General features: G+C 42.7%; 5 protein-coding genes across 7 annotated transcripts; 1 reads left to right on the forward strand and 4 right to left on the reverse strand.

Moving 5' to 3' along the window:
- Positions 1–1123: 1123 nt before the first annotated feature.
- LOC128257315 (uncharacterized) lies at positions 1124–1840 on the forward strand. The gene has a single exon (XM_052988274.1). The coding sequence runs from the start codon at positions 1173–1175 to the stop codon at positions 1659–1661; it is 489 nt and encodes a 162-aa protein (XP_052844234.1). The 5' UTR covers positions 1124–1172; the 3' UTR covers positions 1662–1840.
- A 412-nt stretch (positions 1841–2252) lies between these two features.
- LOC128257781 (glycerophosphocholine phosphodiesterase GPCPD1) lies at positions 2253–4859 on the reverse strand. Its single transcript, XM_052988977.1, has one exon. The coding sequence runs from the start codon at positions 4619–4621 to the stop codon at positions 2522–2524; it is 2100 nt and encodes a 699-aa protein (XP_052844937.1). The 5' UTR covers positions 4622–4859; the 3' UTR covers positions 2253–2521.
- A 294-nt stretch (positions 4860–5153) lies between these two features.
- LOC128257784 (uncharacterized) lies at positions 5154–6434 on the reverse strand. The gene is made up of 3 exons (XM_052988980.1): positions 6190–6434; positions 6056–6122; positions 5154–5623 (listed from the first exon to the last, which is right to left on the reverse strand). The coding sequence occupies exons 1-3, from the start codon at positions 6307–6309 to the stop codon at positions 5304–5306; spliced, it is 507 nt and encodes a 168-aa protein (XP_052844940.1). The 5' UTR covers positions 6310–6434; the 3' UTR covers positions 5154–5303.
- A 757-nt stretch (positions 6435–7191) lies between these two features.
- LOC128257780 (glycerophosphocholine phosphodiesterase GPCPD1) lies at positions 7192–15180 on the reverse strand. Of its 3 annotated transcripts, none has more exons than XM_052988976.1 (2): positions 15025–15180; positions 7192–9339 (listed from the first exon to the last, which is right to left on the reverse strand). In XM_052988976.1, the coding sequence occupies exons 1-2, from the start codon at positions 15034–15036 to the stop codon at positions 7444–7446; spliced, it is 1908 nt and encodes a 635-aa protein (XP_052844936.1). In that variant the 5' UTR covers positions 15037–15180; the 3' UTR covers positions 7192–7443. The 3 variants fall into 3 exon arrangements, with proteins under 3 accessions (XP_052844936.1, XP_052844935.1, XP_052844933.1); XM_052988975.1 differs by lacking the exon at positions 15025–15180 and adding an exon at positions 12243–12660; XM_052988973.1 differs by lacking the exon at positions 15025–15180 and adding an exon at positions 10647–10868.
- Positions 15181–15311: 131 nt separating this feature from the next.
- Positions 15312–18343, reverse strand: LOC128257782 (tRNA (uracil-5-)-methyltransferase homolog A). Its single transcript, XM_052988978.1, is given in 5 exon segments — positions 15312–15451; positions 15511–15874; positions 16655–17194; positions 17197–17950; positions 18010–18343. Coding segments are annotated over 4 exon segments (1854 nt in total). The 5' UTR covers positions 18223–18343; the 3' UTR covers positions 15312–15451; positions 15511–15527.
- Positions 18344–18455: the final 112 nt, after the last annotated feature.

Below are 18455 nucleotides of genomic sequence, written 5' to 3' on the forward strand. Positions count from 1 at the left end.
GCGAGTCCTCTCGGCATTGTCTACTCGGCGCTGCTTATCCTTAGCTATTCATCCTGCGTGCCGCCAAAGTCAAAGTCTCTTTGCCTTTCCCTCCGAGAAATGTTTCCATTAGAGATGATCTGAACTGTGACGGGAATTGCCAGGAGAATGATTGCAAGGACACTTGAATTGATACTGAAAATGAAAATTATTTAATGGCACTGCTAACTGCACTCATTATCATCTTGTAGAGCCATCATCACTGGCCTTAATTAACAATGAGTTAATAAGTTATGCAATTGGTTTAACTTCAGCCATTTCAATTTAAATGGATTTAAAGACTTTAAGCTGTCACGTGGCAAAATCACGGGAAGTCACATAGCCCAATCATCACAGGCTGAACTGAATTCGTTTTACTCGAAATTTTCTATATCAGATAGCTGTTGTTATTGACTTGGCTTTCGCCTCGCCTAGCCTTGTTAGACAGCTGCCGTCTGTCATGTCATTTATCCAAAAAATCTGCCATAAACACGTCGCACACGTATGCGCCATTTTAAAAATGGCGTCAGCTTCACTTCCGCTAAATGTTGTCGTGGATTTTGTCTATGTGTGTTGGGTGGGTGTATTTTTTCACAGCGGGTCCAAGTCAACTGCATTTAAATTCAATTGAATCAGATGCTTATGAAGTCGTTAAAGGTCCCACACCACAAGACCAAACCCTCTGCTCCTTCGAATCCCGACTGTCGGCAATATTGTCACATCGTTGAAAATAATTGCCGGAAATACAAAAGGAAGGCGTCGCCCAAATCGAACTGAGGACGAGAATGAACGCCAACGGAATGGGAATGGGAATAGGAATAGGAATAGGAATGGATTTCCAATTTTCTCGGCTCCCAGGGAGGAAGCACCGCAGGGCGTCCTTGTCATTGCGGCTTACGTGGCGTATACTCAACTATAATTAATTACGCCCATTGTGTGCGCGTATGGGTGAGGATTTATCCGGATGCTGGACTGCGCTTCCTCCTTGAGTGGCTTCTTTTCAATTTCAATTGTTTGGGTCATTGACTGTCCACCCATTATGGCTCCCCCAGCGTTGCTATAAAAGCCCGTTTGCCCAGCCGGAATAACCACATTCATGCACGGCCAGTGCAAGGAAAAAGTACTCGGAATTCCGGCTGGACTCGGTTGGTAGAATGGCCATGGCCCCACTGCTGCATCTGCTGCTGCACTGCGCCACCACCCTGCTGATAGCCAACGCCCTGGTGCTGAATCCCCAGCAGTTGCTAAGCTCCGAGGGAAATGAGGGCAAGTCCAAGGTCGGCTTTCCCATCGATTTGGACGAGGGCGTAGATGGCGTCGATCTGCCCCTGGAGGTGGAAAAGGATGTGATCGGAGAAGGAGCAAATGCAAGATCCCAACACTCAATGCCGCCCGACTGGCTAACCTTCGACGAACCCACACCGCCCGTCAAGCATCGCACCACCTCAAACCACAAGCCACAGCTCATCCTCAAGCATCCCACTGGGGGATTCCATAAGCTGGCCGCCCACGGTCATCGCCATTGCCACGTGGAGGTGGTCAGCAAGGTGCAGGGCATCTGCCAACCGATGCCCATCGGCAGCGCCTGTGTCTCCGACGACTACATGGACCTTTACACCGATGCCAACTGCTCCACTCAATAGAGCGGTCCACTTCCGCACTGATTGATTGATCGATTGATTGATTGATGGTTACGGATACGAGTGTGTGCCTGTGTGTGAGCTTAGATTTTGTGCGAGGAGGAGTACGACTACCTGGTGCGCGATGTCAGCAAAGCTTGTATAAATAAATCAGTTTAATAAAATTTTACATTTTCTAGAAATTTATTTATTATGAGATCGGTTACTGTGTAGCTGCAGCGGCTTATTAATTTTATTTAGTTTAACATTTACTATTGCCTATGTTCGCTTATTGGTTTTATTTCTTAGACTGATAAAATGTTTACTCATATATACAAGTCAGTTAGAAAGTCTTATATACTAAATAATTTGACTTTATTTGTTTAGCTAAATAGTTAAATTGATTTGGTAATTTAAACAAAGTAAAATACTAATAAATGCTTTTAGCTTTTAAAAAAAAACATTTGTTGTCCAGTATAAATGTTTAATCTTTGGAAAACAAAGAATTAAAATATAATAAAATTTAAAATCTTTTTTCGAAATAAAATTTAAAAATAATAAAACATTTTAAAAGAATAAATTTAACTCTCAAAACAATTGTTTACCCGGCTCAAATTAAATTTTTCCCTAACTATATTCAACTAATTATATTTAAAAAAGCGTATTGCTTCATTTGGTTTTTCTTTATTGACTGTTGTATATCCCGTTCTGTTAATAACTAAACTTAGCCACTTAATTGATCGCTTATGCTTGTACTTAAAGTTTTCTGACAAATCCTTATGTTTATAAATTTAGCTATCATCATTTTAATTTTTTTTCTTATGTCCTAACTCAACACATACTCTTTTTTAAAACTTAAAATTGTTTTTATTCATACTTGAGCACTATCTCAACTTTGGCCATATGGTTGGCTTAGCTGGCTTAACGCCTGGAATTGTTGTTGAATTGCCACTGGTCACGCACTGAGCTCCAAAAACCTCCAGAAGTTGGGGTGCCCGGAAAAAGGCGGACCGCTTCCAGTTGGAGGGACCCACTCGATCCATTTGGTCGTAGATGAGACCAGTTACATCCAAGGCTCGAAATTGCTCCAGAAGGTGGACGTCCTGGAGATCGTTTCCCCACAAAAATAAAACTTGCTGGAGATCCAAGGCCAAGCTGACCAACTGATGTTTACTCTGGAAGTTTTCTACGTGAACAGCTGAGCCCAGAATTTCAGCAGACTGAGCAAAATTGATGGCCTGCTGGAAACTTTGGGCCCTAAGATCCATATAAGGATCCCAGATGTTGGACCTGCCAATGCTCATTAGGATCACAGGAAACACATGCTGCTTGAGTCTGATCATAGTGCAAATATCGGCATCAAAACTGGCGAAGATTAGAGGACGTCCACAACCATGAAAAATGCTGGTCTGTAAAATCCTATCCACATAGTTGTTTTTATTCAGACTCTGTGTGGATTCCTGCACACCCGATGCCATTATTTGTGGCCATTTGATCTCGACCAGGAGTCCCAATGTCTTTGGTAGAGCCTCGTAAACTTCCGAGAGTTTGGGAAAGATTCTGTTATTTTGATTCACATCCTTGACATTCAGATGGGTGTACTCCTGAAGGGTCCAACGCTTAAGGATAAACACTCGACTGGCCTTGAGTTCGGCATAGGTGAGTTCCCTGATCAGCACGAATCGTAGGTCAAACCGATCTCTTATAGATCGATCTCTATCTGAGGTATAAAATCCAAAACCATGCCATATTATGGGAACATAATCCTTTGTAAGCTGCACATCCAATTGGACCATATCTCCCTTGGCTTTTTGTACTGCCAGAAAACTTTCAATGGTGTTCTCTGTAAAACTGGTTGAGGACTGGAAATAGCTGGCGCCCAGGCCTCGATAGCCCACATCCAAGGTGGGCCAATTATCCGGCCAGTAGTGATGGAAACTAGCTCTCAAATTTCCCGCCTCAACTTTTGGCATGGGCTGAATCACTAAATAAGGCAGCGTTACCTCACCAATGGCTACATTTTGTAAGCTGGCAAAGATGGGTAGCTGCAAAATGCCACGACTTCCCTTGATTTGCTCGGGAAATATGTAAACTTCTCCCACGGATAATTGAACATCTCTGGATGCCTGATACAAAGACAGGCGTAGGGCATTGTAGGTGTCCAAAGGTTGATAAATCCGGAAGATGACTATGGATCCTTGACTGTAACGCACTCCCCTTTGGTTTTGAGCTCTGAAAGCTGACTGATTGTAGGCATATCTGGAGACCTCAATTCGAGTGTCATCTATCACATTGAGTGGTGTCAAAATCAAGCGGTATTTGGCATTGCTTGCTATTTCGGCTATATCAAAGTGATTTAGCCAGATGAATTTGAGCTCTATGACGTATTCGTACTGCAGCCAACCTCGTTCCAAATGGAATCCTCCGCCTACTGAGCTGGGATAGGCCTCCCCGAAAATGTCCAGACCCGGGGAACGATAGATCTCGTAGGTCTGCAGCATTCTGGCCACTCTTTGGCCCTCCCAGCTTCTCAAGATTCGCTTGCCTTTCCCGTTCTTCGAGTAGATCACATAGCGGTAGTAGAATCGTTGACTGGCGCAAATCCACACCCTGAGATACCATTTCGATCGGGATTTGTCCTGTTCCTTGAGCGGCAGTGCCTTATCCAGTTGCCAAAAACCCAGGGCCGGATGATCACCACTCACAGCCACATATTCATCGGCGGATAGTCGAACATTGGGCCCTAGCTCCAGGCTAAACACCCGAAAAAGCGGCACGCAGATGAAACTGCGACCCGAGATCTGGCTGGGTTGCTCATCGTCGAAGATCTTGAAGGCCTGCAGCTTCTCGGGCCCGAAAACAGACGACAACGACGACTCATTCACAAAGGCTCCGCACAATGGCAGAAACGGCAGAAGCTGCAACAGCAGCGGCAGTATGCTAATTGACTTTAACACATTCAACACGCCGCGAGATCGATACATTTTTCCTCATTCCACACAGCAACATCACCATCTTTGCGCCACCGAAACGAGTTTTCTCTTTCGGCCAATATAATTCGAAATATGGATAGACTTAAGGTCTGAGAAACCAAAACCGAAACCCAATCGAAAACGAAAACGAACGCGGTTTTGATGCGCGGAGGCAACTTGACCCGACGATGACAAACAACTGAATGAAAGAATTTCTTAAAGCTCACCATGGTTTTGTTTCCGTCCAAAATTGGACTCGGAATCTGAATCGAATAAGCTGCCATCGAAGAAGAAACTCTGACTAATAAGTCAGCGGCTCACTAATTGAGTTGATAGGTGAGGTTTTGCGATCATTGGTCACCAGCGATGACAGCGTGAGCAGATAAAACTGCGGGCCAATTAAAACATAATAAAGATACTATCGTGACTATGAGGAATTTTAATTGGTGACGGAGGGCAACCTTTCACTGTATAAATTATTTATAGATCACATTTAAATTAAGTTATACCTTATGTACAATAAATGTAATCTTCTTTATTGCACACAGAGTATCTTCCCTTCGGTTTTCTTAAAAAAAAGTTCGTTCTTTGTTTTAAGATATTCGCATATTTGTACCAAATTTGGCGTATGTAAATTTCTGGCCAAAGAAAGTTGCCAGCTTGAGAGGAGAGATGCGATGATACAATGACTGGCTCAGATGTTTTCGTTCTCCACCAAGGGCTTGACATAAACCGGATTATAGTCCATGACCAGGTACCTGGACAAGTGCCAGCGCTGCATTATCGGAGGCTTCCTCGACCGACAGTCCTTTCTCTGCCGGCTTAAGGTGAAGTTTTTCAGTGACAGATCAACCGTCTTGAGGTACGAAGATATCTCGGCGAGAGTTTCCTCGGTGGGAATGGGCTGCCGGGTGTAGATGGCCAACTGGTGACGCATCCAGGGCAAGGAACAGTGAAGTTCCACCGCATAATTATCATAGTCCGTGTTGGTGATCCTTGTCCAATAGAGATCCACTAATAACAGAATAACAAATGAACAATTTGTTAATGAAGACAATATAAATGTTAACAATTTAACTATATTAATTAGGTGTAAGACTAGCCGGATAAGGATTTTTTTAAAAAACCCGTTGGCAAAACCTAAATAAATAAATAAATCTGATTTAATTTAGGAAGGTTAAGAAACGCATAATAATTCAAAACAGGGAAAAACAATGGATTTCTTTAAAACTAATTTTAATTAAATAATTTGTAGAACCAATTGCATGCCACACTAAATATTACTTTCAATATCATTTCATAGATTTTATTAAGATTCTAGTATAAAATAAAAATTAAAAATAATACAAAAATGTAGTGAATGTGTATTGGTCAGTAAACATAAACTACTGAATTAAATCTCTAAATAATAAATGTACAAAAATTATTTTTGATTAATTTACTTACGATCTTCAAAGAAGCAGGCTTTTATTCTGCCCGGATTGGTCCCATAAACATACCAGCCGCCCTTGATCTACAAAAGCCAAGTCAAGTTGTAAGTTATTAGCGACCTATTGCTTATCGAAAGTCAAGATCATCACCTTCTGCACGTCCACTGGGAATTCATTGTACAAACATCTCCAAGTTGGAATGGCGTCGAGGGAGGTGGTTAAGAGCAATGTAACCAGGCCCACAGCAAAGAGACATTCGCATTTGGCCATGTCAAGACCAAAATGCAAATGAGGCGCTCTCTAATTGACCATAAACCAAAAAGTCGAACGGTCTTTAGGCCTGACTTCCAGAGCCAAACCTTTTTATGGCCCACTCTCCGTTTTCCGTTTATGGGCCGTGTTTTTGGGGCTCGGCATTTTCATGGCTGCTTTTACATTCGTCACGGGGCCATCAAATGTAAGCGGATCGAATTTTTACATTCGACTTTGGCAGCGAAATTCTTTTTTTCATTTGTCTGGGAGATCTGAGTAAAACACGTCGTTCGCTTGAGTTGTTATGAAAATATTTTTTGTAATTTTATTTACACTCGACTTTATCAATAACCTTTGGTTTTTGATTTGTGTTTGTCGTTAAACTGTTGTTTAATATTGATAAAAGTATCTCATTGCTTTTTAATTTTTTCTAGGAGTTGGAAAGGTGTAAGCGACTTAGTTATATATACTTTTTTTCAAGTGATATTCATCTACTTTTTTTAAATATTAAAAAATATACACATTTCATGAACTAAAAAAAAATATATCAACAAAACAATCGTAAATAAATCATTTAAAGTTATACAAATCAAATTAATATTACAACATTTATATAAAATATTTCTCTAATTTATATAAAATAGTTTTTTGCACAATTCACAAAAACACCAATCAACACATTTTATATATAATATGTTTGCCTTTAGATTTTAGGTTATTCTGTAGTTAATTAACAAAAGCTAGTTAGCAAATTCTGATTATTTTTTGTTTGCATGTTTTGCATAGAGGTATAGATCGAGTTTTAGCAGGTAGTGTTCATAGGTGTACATATGTGTGCCTTTGTAATTTTCGGCTCTGCGCCTCGCTTTCTTCATATTGTCTTTTGTGGTGCTATTAAAATTTGGGGGAATTCCTTTTTTGCATGTGCATAGTAATTATGCCAAATGACGGCTTAACGTGTTTAGAGATGATTTTTTTTTTCGTTTGTTTCCGTTGGGCAACGAGAAACTGCAAATTACCCAACCACACTTAAAGCGTCTCCCACATTTCTCTTTCCCAGTTGGTGTCTAAATAAATATACCAGCTAAATTTAAAAGCCTAATGTTTAAACATTGCTTAGATATACCCGCCCGTTGAGTGACCCCATTTCGATTAGATCCGGCACTGGGCTGCGAACTCGGCCATCAGTGCGGGTGACTTGAAGAAGGCTTCCTGTTTGCCGGGCGGCATGAAGAGATCACTGCGATCGTAGCAGGTGGCCGTGGCCCCGATGCGGGTGAAGTACTGCACTCGCTCCTTGGAGTTGCAATCGTCGCCCCAGATCACGGCTATCTGGCCGAGGTCCTTGGCCTTTTGCAGCATTTCGGGGGCATTCTCGCCGAGGAAATCCTCGGCATGTGGCGCTGTGCCGGCCAACTCGAAGGCCTGCGCGTTGTTCACGGCCGCCATGAAGTTGCGCGTGCGCAGATCCTGGAACGGTTGCCACTTCTTGGTCTCGCCCTGCGTGAGGAACATCACCGGGAAGATGTTCTGCTTGAAGCGCAGCATGGTGCACATGTCCGCATCGAAGCTGGAGAAGATGATGGGTCGGCCGCAGCCCTTCTCGATCACCTGGTGCAGCACCTTGTCGGCAAAGTAGTTCTTGTCGATGGTCTGCTCCGCCTCGGATCCACCGCCCTGGCGGCGCTGCGGCCACTTGATCTCCACATCGATGCCCAGCGACTTGGGCAGCTGCTCCAGCACCTCCACCAGTGTGGGGAATATGCGGTGCTCGCTCCGCGACTCCGCATTGTGCGAGGGATACTCCACCACCTGGCCGGCAATCACGGAGAATATGCGCAGTCGCTTCAGCAGCCCGTAGTTAATGTCCTTGATGAGCACATACTCCAGCTGATCCGGCCTGCTGATCTGCTTGCCCGGCGGCGCAGTGCGCAGGCCAAAGTCGTGATAGATCACGGGCACACCATCCGCCGTCAAGTGGACATCCAACTCGATCATGTCGGCATGGTGCTCGTGGGCGCTCAGGAACGAGGCGATGGTGTTCTCCCGCTCCGCCGGAGCATTGGCAATGTAGCTCTTGCCATTGCCGCGGTGACCCACATCCAGATTGGGCCAGCTCTTGGGCCAGTAGTGGGCAAAGGTGTTCTTGAAGTCCAGCGGCGAGTAGCGATACGGCTGCACTGTGACATACGGCAGCCGCAGCCTGGCCAGCGTCTCATCCGCATCCCTGGCCGACTTGATGGGCAGGTGCAGCAGTCCCTCGCTGCCGCTCAAATCCGAGCTGACCAGAGTGGCGCTGCCCAGCAGCTCGTTGGACATGCTGTAGCACTCCAGGCGGAAGTGCTGATGCATCATCTTCTCCAGCGGCAGCGTGATGTGGAAGATCACAATGTCGTTCTTCGTGTACGGCACTCCGAAGGTGGGCTGCTGCTCCAGCTGGCTGCGGCCATACTCCTGCTTGGTGTACTCCACATGCAGGCCGGCGGTCTGCTCCACGGGCACGATCTTCAGCTGGACATGCTGCGGATCGAAGGTCTCGATGTCGTGCACCTGGAACATCTTCTCCCCGTTGAACTTGAGCTGCAGTATAACCTCATGGTTGAGCCAGCCGCGATGCACCTGCGGCTTCAGGTCGGAGTTGTCAGAGGTGATGCCAAAGACGTCCAACTGGCTGCACTGCAGCTCCATGCAGGGTCCCAGGGTCCGGGGCTTGAAGTGGGTCTCCCAGCGGCGTATCTGCTTGTAGCCGGACAGATCCTCCACGTAGACGAAGAAGCGGTACTCCAGCTGGCGACACGACTGCATGGGCACCGTGGCCTGCCAGTTGAGCTCGTCCAGCGACTCGAGGGCCACGCTGCGCGACAACTGCCACTCGCCGAGGGCCTTCACATCGCCGGTGAGTCCCAGTCGCTCGTCGGCGGCCAGCGGAGCCTCCAGGCGCACATTGAACTCCCGCAGCGTGGGCTTACAGGCGGTCCTGGACTCCGACGGCTCCAGCTCGTTTCCGGTTCCATAGTTGATCGAGGACCCATCCACCAGGGCGGCACACTGCAAGGACAAGGCAACGGCCACAATTAGTACAGTCCGAGACATGGCTGATGGAATACGGATTGGTTGGGGAACGGCCGTCGACTGAAAGCCGCGCTTAAATAAGCTACTACTTTTCATGCCGTTTCATGCTGTTCGGCTGTTCGAGCGCGCGATTAGTCGATGACCCCTTGCGGATTCCGTTTCTCCCTGATAAAGTTTCTCTAGGCGGGGCGTCGACTGTCTGGTTTATTAGCTACCCAGCCCCTCAGCCCCCCTGGCAATCTCAGATTTCTCAAATTAGAATCGAAAACATGTTCGCGCGATAAGCACGCGTCTTTAGTCGCACCCGAACCGCTCGTGACTTTCAGAGGCGCAAACAAGATCACGTGTTGTACTGGGTCTCGACTAAAGATCAGCCCCTCGATTATCAACAGATCGGCTATTAAAAAAACAATATATTCCTTCCTTTTGCCTGCCTTCTGATCTGACGTCCAGCAATTTGATTTATTTTGTGTTTTTTTGCCAAGCCTGCCTTTAGTCAAAATTCTATTTGCGTAACCATTTGTTGTCACAAAGATAACCCCCCGAAAAGTACATCAATCAACAACTGCCTAGAAAAACGTACGTCTTAATATACACTCTATGGCCAATAAATTTGAAATGTTAGTTAATTATATTTCCCTTTTGATTTAAATACAAAATGTTACGCAAAGTCAATAAGTTCTTGTGTAAACATTTTAATGGCTTTTGTGAGTTAAGAACACTCGTTAATCAAGTTTGAGAAAATGAATTACTACTTAAATACAATATAATTGTTGTTTACACATTGTATGTAAATGATTGTAAAAATATTTATTAACAAAAAGTTTAGCATCACAATATTGTAAATAAATTTGAAAATTGTTAGTAAATTATAAGGGGCACAAAGTCTATATAAATATTTAAATGGCTTCTATAAGTTTATACTTGTTGTCCATAAATTTTAAAAAGTTAGTCTATATTTCAACAAAAAGTGGCACAAAGTTCATGTAAACATCTCAATGATTTCTGTAAGTTTAAATGCTTGTCAATCAATTGTGGCAAAACTTAAATTATAGTAGTTGAAGAAAACCAATTACTATTTTGAAATAATTGTCAGTTTGACATCATTGAACAAATATTTGTGACACATGAAAAAACATTAAACAAAAATCGCACTATGCATAGGTGACATTTGTATATTAATGTTAAATTTCAGAACTAAGACGTGTAAATATTTACAATGTTTTAACATGACACCCAAATAGAAGCACGCGTTGCAAGTCGATCGATGCTAAGCGGTTTACCTTTAAGCGAAACGCGCGTAATCCGCACGGAAGCAAGAGCAATTGACGCGGTTTTAGCCGCGACTGCGGTTTCTGGGCCTGCTGCCGCGATAGAGGATCGGTGATGCAACCACTGGCGATTGGCCTACACCTGCCGACAAGCCCCTGACAACTGGGTGCTAAACGCAATCGGAATGGGCACAGTTTATGTAAGTGGAGCGGACCCATAAATTAACCGAAAACCCGATTAACTTGTATAGAATTTGTTTTCGGAGCTGCCTAGATGTACCTATAATCAGCAAACGGACCGACTGTTCAGATCTTTCTATAGGCATATAGCTTTGCTCTGCTGCCTTGGCAAAATTTCAACGGAGCAACGGAGGCGGCAAAAATCGCGTGTTCTGATGAAATTTTCAAATCTCTCTGCTATTTGGCCTTTATTATAGTTCGCTGATGGGTACATAGTTTTCCGCATTTTTTTATTTTTGCCCAACTTGCGTCAGCCGGTGCGTTTTTCGCGCGTTTTGCTAGCGATTTCACGTTCTTGGCACAATTAGCATAGCCTTGTGATTTTTTTGCGGGGGACGAGTCCCCCAGTAACACCTCAAAACATCGAAAAGCTCTCGATTTTAATATTCAAGAAATATGTTGTTTTTTTTTTACTTTTGATTTCTCAACTCAATGCTAATTTCCGATTGATATTCGAGCTTTGCCTCGATTTCTAAACACTTTTTCACGTGTTTTCAACGCAGGCGCTCTTTTTTCTCGCTCTTCGCACATTCTGCCATATGTTTTTTGTTTTGGGAAATTTCAGACTCGAAAAGCTTTCGCATGTTTTGGGGCGTTTTTACCTCCACTCAACTCTTCGCGTGCGTTTTATATTTATTTATAGTAGAGGGGCAAAAGCTTGTTTCGTGGCTACAATTTCAGCTGAACTTGTTATCAGTCAGTGTAATATGGGTAATCATATATTAGCCCGACAGTTTATGGCAGCCACTTGAACAATTAATATGCCAGAATCTAATCGAACATGAGCCACTTGAGCGGAGGTTTTCTCTCAAAAGCTTAACCTTACAAAAAAAAAAAAGGTTAAAAACCGAGTGGTTGAGTCACGTGAGACAGAAACCTTTTGCAACATGTGGCATTCAGTTTGTAGAGCTTACACAACAATAAAAACAAATATGAGTGGGCTGTTTACTTGAAACTTTTGATTACTTTTCTGGGTAATGACATCATTAATATAAAATACTAGCGATAAATGGACTTGATTTAATAAAAATAATATGATGGCGTAGGTAAACCTATTTTATGCATACCCCTCCCTCAAATTGGATGTTCCTAGGCTAGTTGAATTTTTCCCAACTTGCCAATTGTTAACCCACCCAGGTGCTTGCCCGTCTACCTTTCTATAGTCGATTTCCTTGTACCCCTGAAAATTGCATAAACAAAAATGCGCAAAAGACATGCAAATGTCCGATGACAACAGCACCGACCTTCAGACACCCCGAAAAAGTCAAAGCTCAGACACGTGTAAATACAGTCGGAAAAATGGGCAACAGACATATCCATTTCCGGCACCGCTTTTACTATATAGGATTAGGGGATTGGGGTAATTACATTTTGCATGTGATCATCCGGACTTTGGGGCTCCAAGGGGGTAAGCAGCATTGGCACCGACATTTTGCCTCTGTTTTAGACCTCTTCGGTTGGGGGAATAGCACTAATAAGTTAGGTAGTTGTAGGTTGCTTTGGTGCGAGGACCAACGAATATCAAGAAAATTCAACTTGTATCACAGTTAATTGCTTGCACTATGCGGCGTATGCGCAATGTTTAAGTTTCTCCAGCTAGGCCAGCATTTTGTACTTGGTTTTTGGTTAAGGTTTGTTTGTTTGTTTGTTTGTTTGCTTGCTTGATTATTTATTTGCTTGAGTTTTGAATTATATTTTGTATGTATCCTTTGGTGGGGAACTAGGACGCTGTGGACGGTCCGTCGTCACAATTCGACGTTGCAGTCGCAACTGTTTAAGGCGCTTTTGTTGTGCGCGCAATTTAAACGATTTCTTTTTATCGAAAATGAGTGTGGCGAAGCTTTTGCGCCACTGCCACTGCCCGGTTTTCTTTGTGTGAGAGACGTAGTCATATTCGCTTTCGTATTCGTAGTATCCGACGTCGTTGTCGATTTGTTTTGGTTTTCAGCCCGGCGGTACAGTTGCGGCATGGGCTTTTTCGAAATGTTGTTGGCCTCTACCGACGGGCAGCAACGTCGAAACAGAAAACACAGAGAAACTCACAAGATAGTGCAGAAAACACAAAGATTAATCGAATTAGCAATGCCCCTTGATCGACCAGAATCAGGACAGGAAAGCAAAGCAATTTGACGATTAATCAGCAAAAAATAATAATCAAATACAAAGGTCTGAATCAAACAATTTACAGCGCCTAACTGTTTATAAGTAAGTCTAATTAGGTGGAAATAATGAATCCATTAAATAAACCGGTAAAGCCAGGTATTGCAATTATAATTTTCTTTTGGATCTTTGATAGGGAAGTATTTATAGTTATTTGCGGCATATTAAATAATAAGATATACCCAGAAATTTTTAGAACAAATTTCACCAAAAATTGCTTTTTATTAAATGAATTGTAGACAAGGTTTTAGTATAAATAACAAATTCCCATAAAAATGGTAAAATTCACTTTGCCAATCAATGTTGCCTATTGAAAGAGAAGTCAAGGAAAATGGTTTTCCAAATGATTAAAATTAAAAGAAAGAGAATAATTTCTTAAGAAATTGAATAGTTGTATGTGCTTATGTTTATAATAGTAAAAGCAAGCTGAATACCAAATTTCACATCTCAAGCCCAAATAAATCCCAAGTTACACAAGGTTAGTCTTCATATATACCCTCTTTTAAAGGGTATCCCACTAAAACTCCTCATAAAACGCGCTATAGTTTTGTGTGGCTGAGCGAAAAACACGCAATCCAAAAGCTCACAGCCTGAGCGGAGATGACAACAAGAGCAACTCATTGGAGACCAACCATCCCCTTATACACTATAGTATATGTATATGCTACCCACTGTGCCACGAGGCTCATTTGCTCCGCCGCGAAAACGTGTTGGTCGTGTGCAGCTGTCGGCAGCGATGGTAATTCGCACGTGAAATGGTTTTCTGTGTGTTTTTGTGGGGCGTAGTCGGTGCCGGGCCCCTTGTCACGAATTCTCGTCCACCGATGCTCAATGGAATCCGCTGAAAAGCTCTCTTTGGTAGTACGACTATGTATATGTTGCTCTATGGGGGAACCGGTTTCCGTCGGTTGTGGATATGTTGTTTTCCTTGTTGTTTGTTTACACCGCACAACATTTTATTTCGACGTTTGATAAGACAAGAACTATTTAAGCTTTTTGGCTTCGAAAACAAAGCTCTCCGGTCAAGGTCTTGAGTGGCCCATTTCGATCGTAATCGCATAATTTTTTGATGTTGCTAGGCGCTTTTTTGGTGCCTTACAAGAAAGTATAAATATATAAGCAAATTGTCATTCGCTTGTGTTTTTCTTTGTTTAAATGTCCCCTCATTTCATCATTGTTTTAATTTATAATATTTGAGGCACGCATTGCTTTCTTATTGACTGCACATGCTACAAATTTGACTTTTTATTATTTCTATAATCATTTTCCTGTGTAGACAAATCGACCCATGGGTTCCAAAGTCCAATTCATTTGTTATTCTCATTTATTTAATGTTTACGAAAGCTTTTTTTTGCTTCTTAGTATATGTAGATATGCTATAGACACGCCCCCCTTCTAGGAAGTCAAGTCGCATTAATATTCTCGATTTGTTTTTCTCTCTTGTTCTTCAACCTGTTTTTAGTCACGTTTGCTTGTTGTTCTCTTGTACAAAACAATAATAATTTTGTGATATTTTATGAGATTTTTGTTTACGCCTACAGCTGTGTGTTGTTTACATCACTCGAACTTTTCTTGTTAAGAACATGTAATCGGAAAAGCAAAATAGGCAAAAGCAAATGTTTACCCTTAGATAAACTTGGGTAAACAGATTTAATTAAGAAATAACTGAACGAACAGCACCAGTATACCTATTACATTGATCAACTTACAGGATTACATTTCATTAATGAAAAATATACTTCTTTAGTAAGATATTCAAGTACTCAATTGCCAATGAAACAAGTTCCACTTTTAAAAATATATGATAGTTGTTTACTAATTTTAAGAAAGTAAACTACAACTATTATATAAAAATTCAGCATCATTTGTATGAACTTAGTTTTCAATCATTTAATATAAACCAGTTGATACGTCAATACCAACGTTATTCTTAAGCAACTTTTCTACTTTTAAACAATAGAACATAATGTTTAGGCTGTGAAGCTCGTACCTGGTCGGACATGATCAATGATCGTTGTCAGGGTCGTTGTTCACCGATTTGCCCTTGAAGGGGCCGTTGGACTTGAAAGCGCTTGCTACACCTTTAAGATCACAAAACCTCCACCGATCGGCGATTCTTATCACACACACACGCGCCTCCAGAGGCCGGAATAAAACTGATGGTGTCGAGCTTAACGGGGCTTCCAACTTAGAGTCCTCTACTAAATAGGAAGTCGCTTTTGTCACGTTTGCCGCTTCCTCCCCGTCGCACAGCGTAAATACAATTAAATCAATTTAAAACAATAAAAGTCGTAGCAGCAGCCGCCACAAAGAGAGACAATGATAGATGCCAGCTTCGCTGTGCTATAGGTTTGCTGTAGATAAGGGGTAATGAGGCATCTGGGTGGTGTTTGCCGTCTGAGCGAATCGCGGTTGACCTGAAAGATTCACAGATTGTAGAAATGTGCAAGAGATTGCAGCGAATAGCAAACTGTACCCGAAGCAACAGACACGTCACGTTGCGGATGCGGGGTTCTCCTCGCTTGCAGCTTCTGCGGTTGCCTCAGACTTTGACTCGGCAGCGTCTTGCTCTGGCGGCGTCTTCTCATCACCAACATCATCGGCAGCCACCTTTGTCTTGGGCTCACGCTCGAACAGAATGACCAGCTCGGTGTGCGTGGTGTGGGGAAACATGTCAACGGCCACCGCGGACTTCGGATAGAACGGTTCCCCCTTGTATTGCTTACTCTCCGGCCGGGCCAGCTCAATGAAGTTCCGCTTGGCACTGTGCGGATTGCAGGAGACGTACACCAGACGATTGATGGCATCAGCCGAACGGATTGCGGCTATCGAGCGGTGATCTGTAATCAGGGAGGTGAATACAAAGTTATATTAATAATTAAATTGGTATTGGGTTTAATAATGACTAATTAAGCATTAAGTTCAGTTAATTGATTAAGTAACATTCGCATGGTGAAAATCTAATTTAATCAGATCTATACTCCTAGCTCACAGAGTTTAACAACTCTTTATCGCTTGAAAATAACAAAATCTGTTCTACAACTATTAGTAATTGAGATATTTCTTTATATATAGTTATCTAAATAATTTATGTGTACTTTTAGTTTAATGACGGTTAGTGAAGACTTGTTAGTTATTATATGATAATCACCAATCAATCAATTTAGTCCACAGAATTAAAAAGTTAAACATAATTTGTATTTTCATTCATATAGACCGTACTTCTTAATGATTTTAATGTGTTTAAATGTTTTTAGTTTAATGATGGGTAATTAGTTGCCAACAATAAAGTATATATTTATACCCACACACTTATTTTTTAAGTAAGCAGATCTTTATTTCCAGTGTTTTTACCTTTTAATCGCTTTAAAACAACACCAGCTGCTTTACTTGAATTGTATTATTGGTGATCATTTGTTTACTTTATGAAAACAGTCAAATTGAGTTTTTATTCCTATTTTATGGACAGTTATCATGATAATTCCAACGTATTTAAATAACATTTGTTTGATAAAGGTTAATGAGTAGTCAATTATAATTGTTGCTATCCATCATAATGGATACATTTTTGATATATTCTGAGCCCCCAAACTTTTGATTAAGATATTTCTTGAACTTACGCAATCCAGCTCTAGGTGGGTCCACGACTGCAATAAGATCCATTGGTTTTCCCGGTTCCTGTTCGTAGAGTGCTTCACGCACCATGCTCTTGATGAAATCATCTGCATTTCCGGTGAAGAACTTGCAGTTCTTGATGTCATTGGCCTGCGCATTGAACTCAGCATCCTTAATGGCATCGGGTACGATTTCCACGCCCATTACCTTTTTACAATGCTTGGCGAAGGCGAGGGTAATGGTTCCAGTGCCACAGCAGATATCCAGCATGGTGGTGTCCTTCGTGGGAGCAACCAAGTCAATGGCCTTCTGATACAATACATTAGCTCCGCCCGTGTTGATTTGGAAAAAGGCCAGGGGGCTAATGCGAAACTGGAGGCCCTGAATGGTGTCGGTGATGTGTGTGCTGCCCGAGATGTGCTCCACCGGATTGATCATCTGGCCTGCCTCGCGATGTTTGACATCTTGGTAATAGAGAGATGTGCATTTGTAGGCTGCATCCTTTTCAACCTCGTCGTAAAATGATTTGAGTTCTTGTTTGAGTACGTTTGCTCGTCTTGGCTTAAATTCGATGAGTAAATACCCGGCACCAGCATGAGTTCACCTGTGGCACTGGAACAGCGCACCATCAGTTGCCGAAAGTGACCCACATTTCCGTCTGGATTGAAGGGCAGAAACTTGGACTTCCTCACGAGTTCTTGGAAACTGCGAGCCGCCCATTTGGCCTGCTCTGGCAGGTGTGGCAAATCCTGGACTTCGGCCACCTCCACGGATCCATCGGCATAGCAGCCCAATCGGAAGCCCACGACCACTTCTCCAGCGGCATTCTTGCCCACAGTAAACTCGTTCTTGTTTCTATAGCCATTTACAGTGGGTGACGGCAGTACGCCTTCGAATTTGAATTTATCCAGATGCGGTTTGGCCCGATGATTAAGGCGCCTGAGTTCCTGAGTGTATTTGGCCAGAAGTGCGGACATTTCCTCGGATTTCTGCTGGAGTTGCTGGTCATAGGGAATGTGCGACAGGGGACAGGTGGCTTCTACAGCCGTACGCTGCTTTTTGGGCTTCCTCTCCGACTCCTGATCCTCGGCAGCTCGTTTTTTCTGGAGCGGATCGGCGGAGGCTTTGGCGGCCTGGGCCTTCAGTACTTTTCCCTTCCATTTGTAGCCATGCAGGGTCTCCAGGGCCCGCTGCTGATCCTCCTGAGTGCGAAAACAAACGAAGGCAAACTCTTTGCGCGTCGGCGATTTTATTTTGGTCACGTCCAATTTGAGGGTAATCCTCAAGAGCTTCTTGAACTCCTGGAAAAGGGTATAATTGAAATTTTTAATGGATTTAGGCAAGGCATCAAGTTACCTACCCCAATACCGAAATAACCCAGGTTTTTCACTTCTATCTTGTATATTTCCGAGGTAAACTCATTGCGCTCCAAATATGCGAACTCTTCGCCGGCTTTTTCAGTTTCCTCCTTGACTTTGTCAGGTGAAGTTTCTGTTATGTCTTCCTTGATTTCCTTGACCTCTGTAGGTTTATCCACTATTTCAGCTGGTATTTCCCCGCTTACACACTCCATATCTTTTAAATATTTAATTTTTTTAGGTAAAATTTAAAAACACGTGAAGTGCCAATCAAACAGCTGGATACTATCGATTTTTATATCGACTAATCGAATATATTTATTATTATAAGCAGTTCACAATTAATCATCACTGTTATTTTCTGGTAGATGTGAAACTTACAAGTCGTGCAAGCTATGAAAAGCTGCTTGCTACGGTACATTTTTGGCGCGAATTTAAAAGCTGATAA

Source organism: Drosophila gunungcola (genome assembly GCF_025200985.1).
Source record: "Drosophila gunungcola strain Sukarami chromosome 3L unlocalized genomic scaffold, Dgunungcola_SK_2 000002F, whole genome shotgun sequence".
NCBI classification, from domain to species: domain Eukaryota; kingdom Metazoa; phylum Arthropoda; class Insecta; order Diptera; family Drosophilidae; genus Drosophila; species Drosophila gunungcola.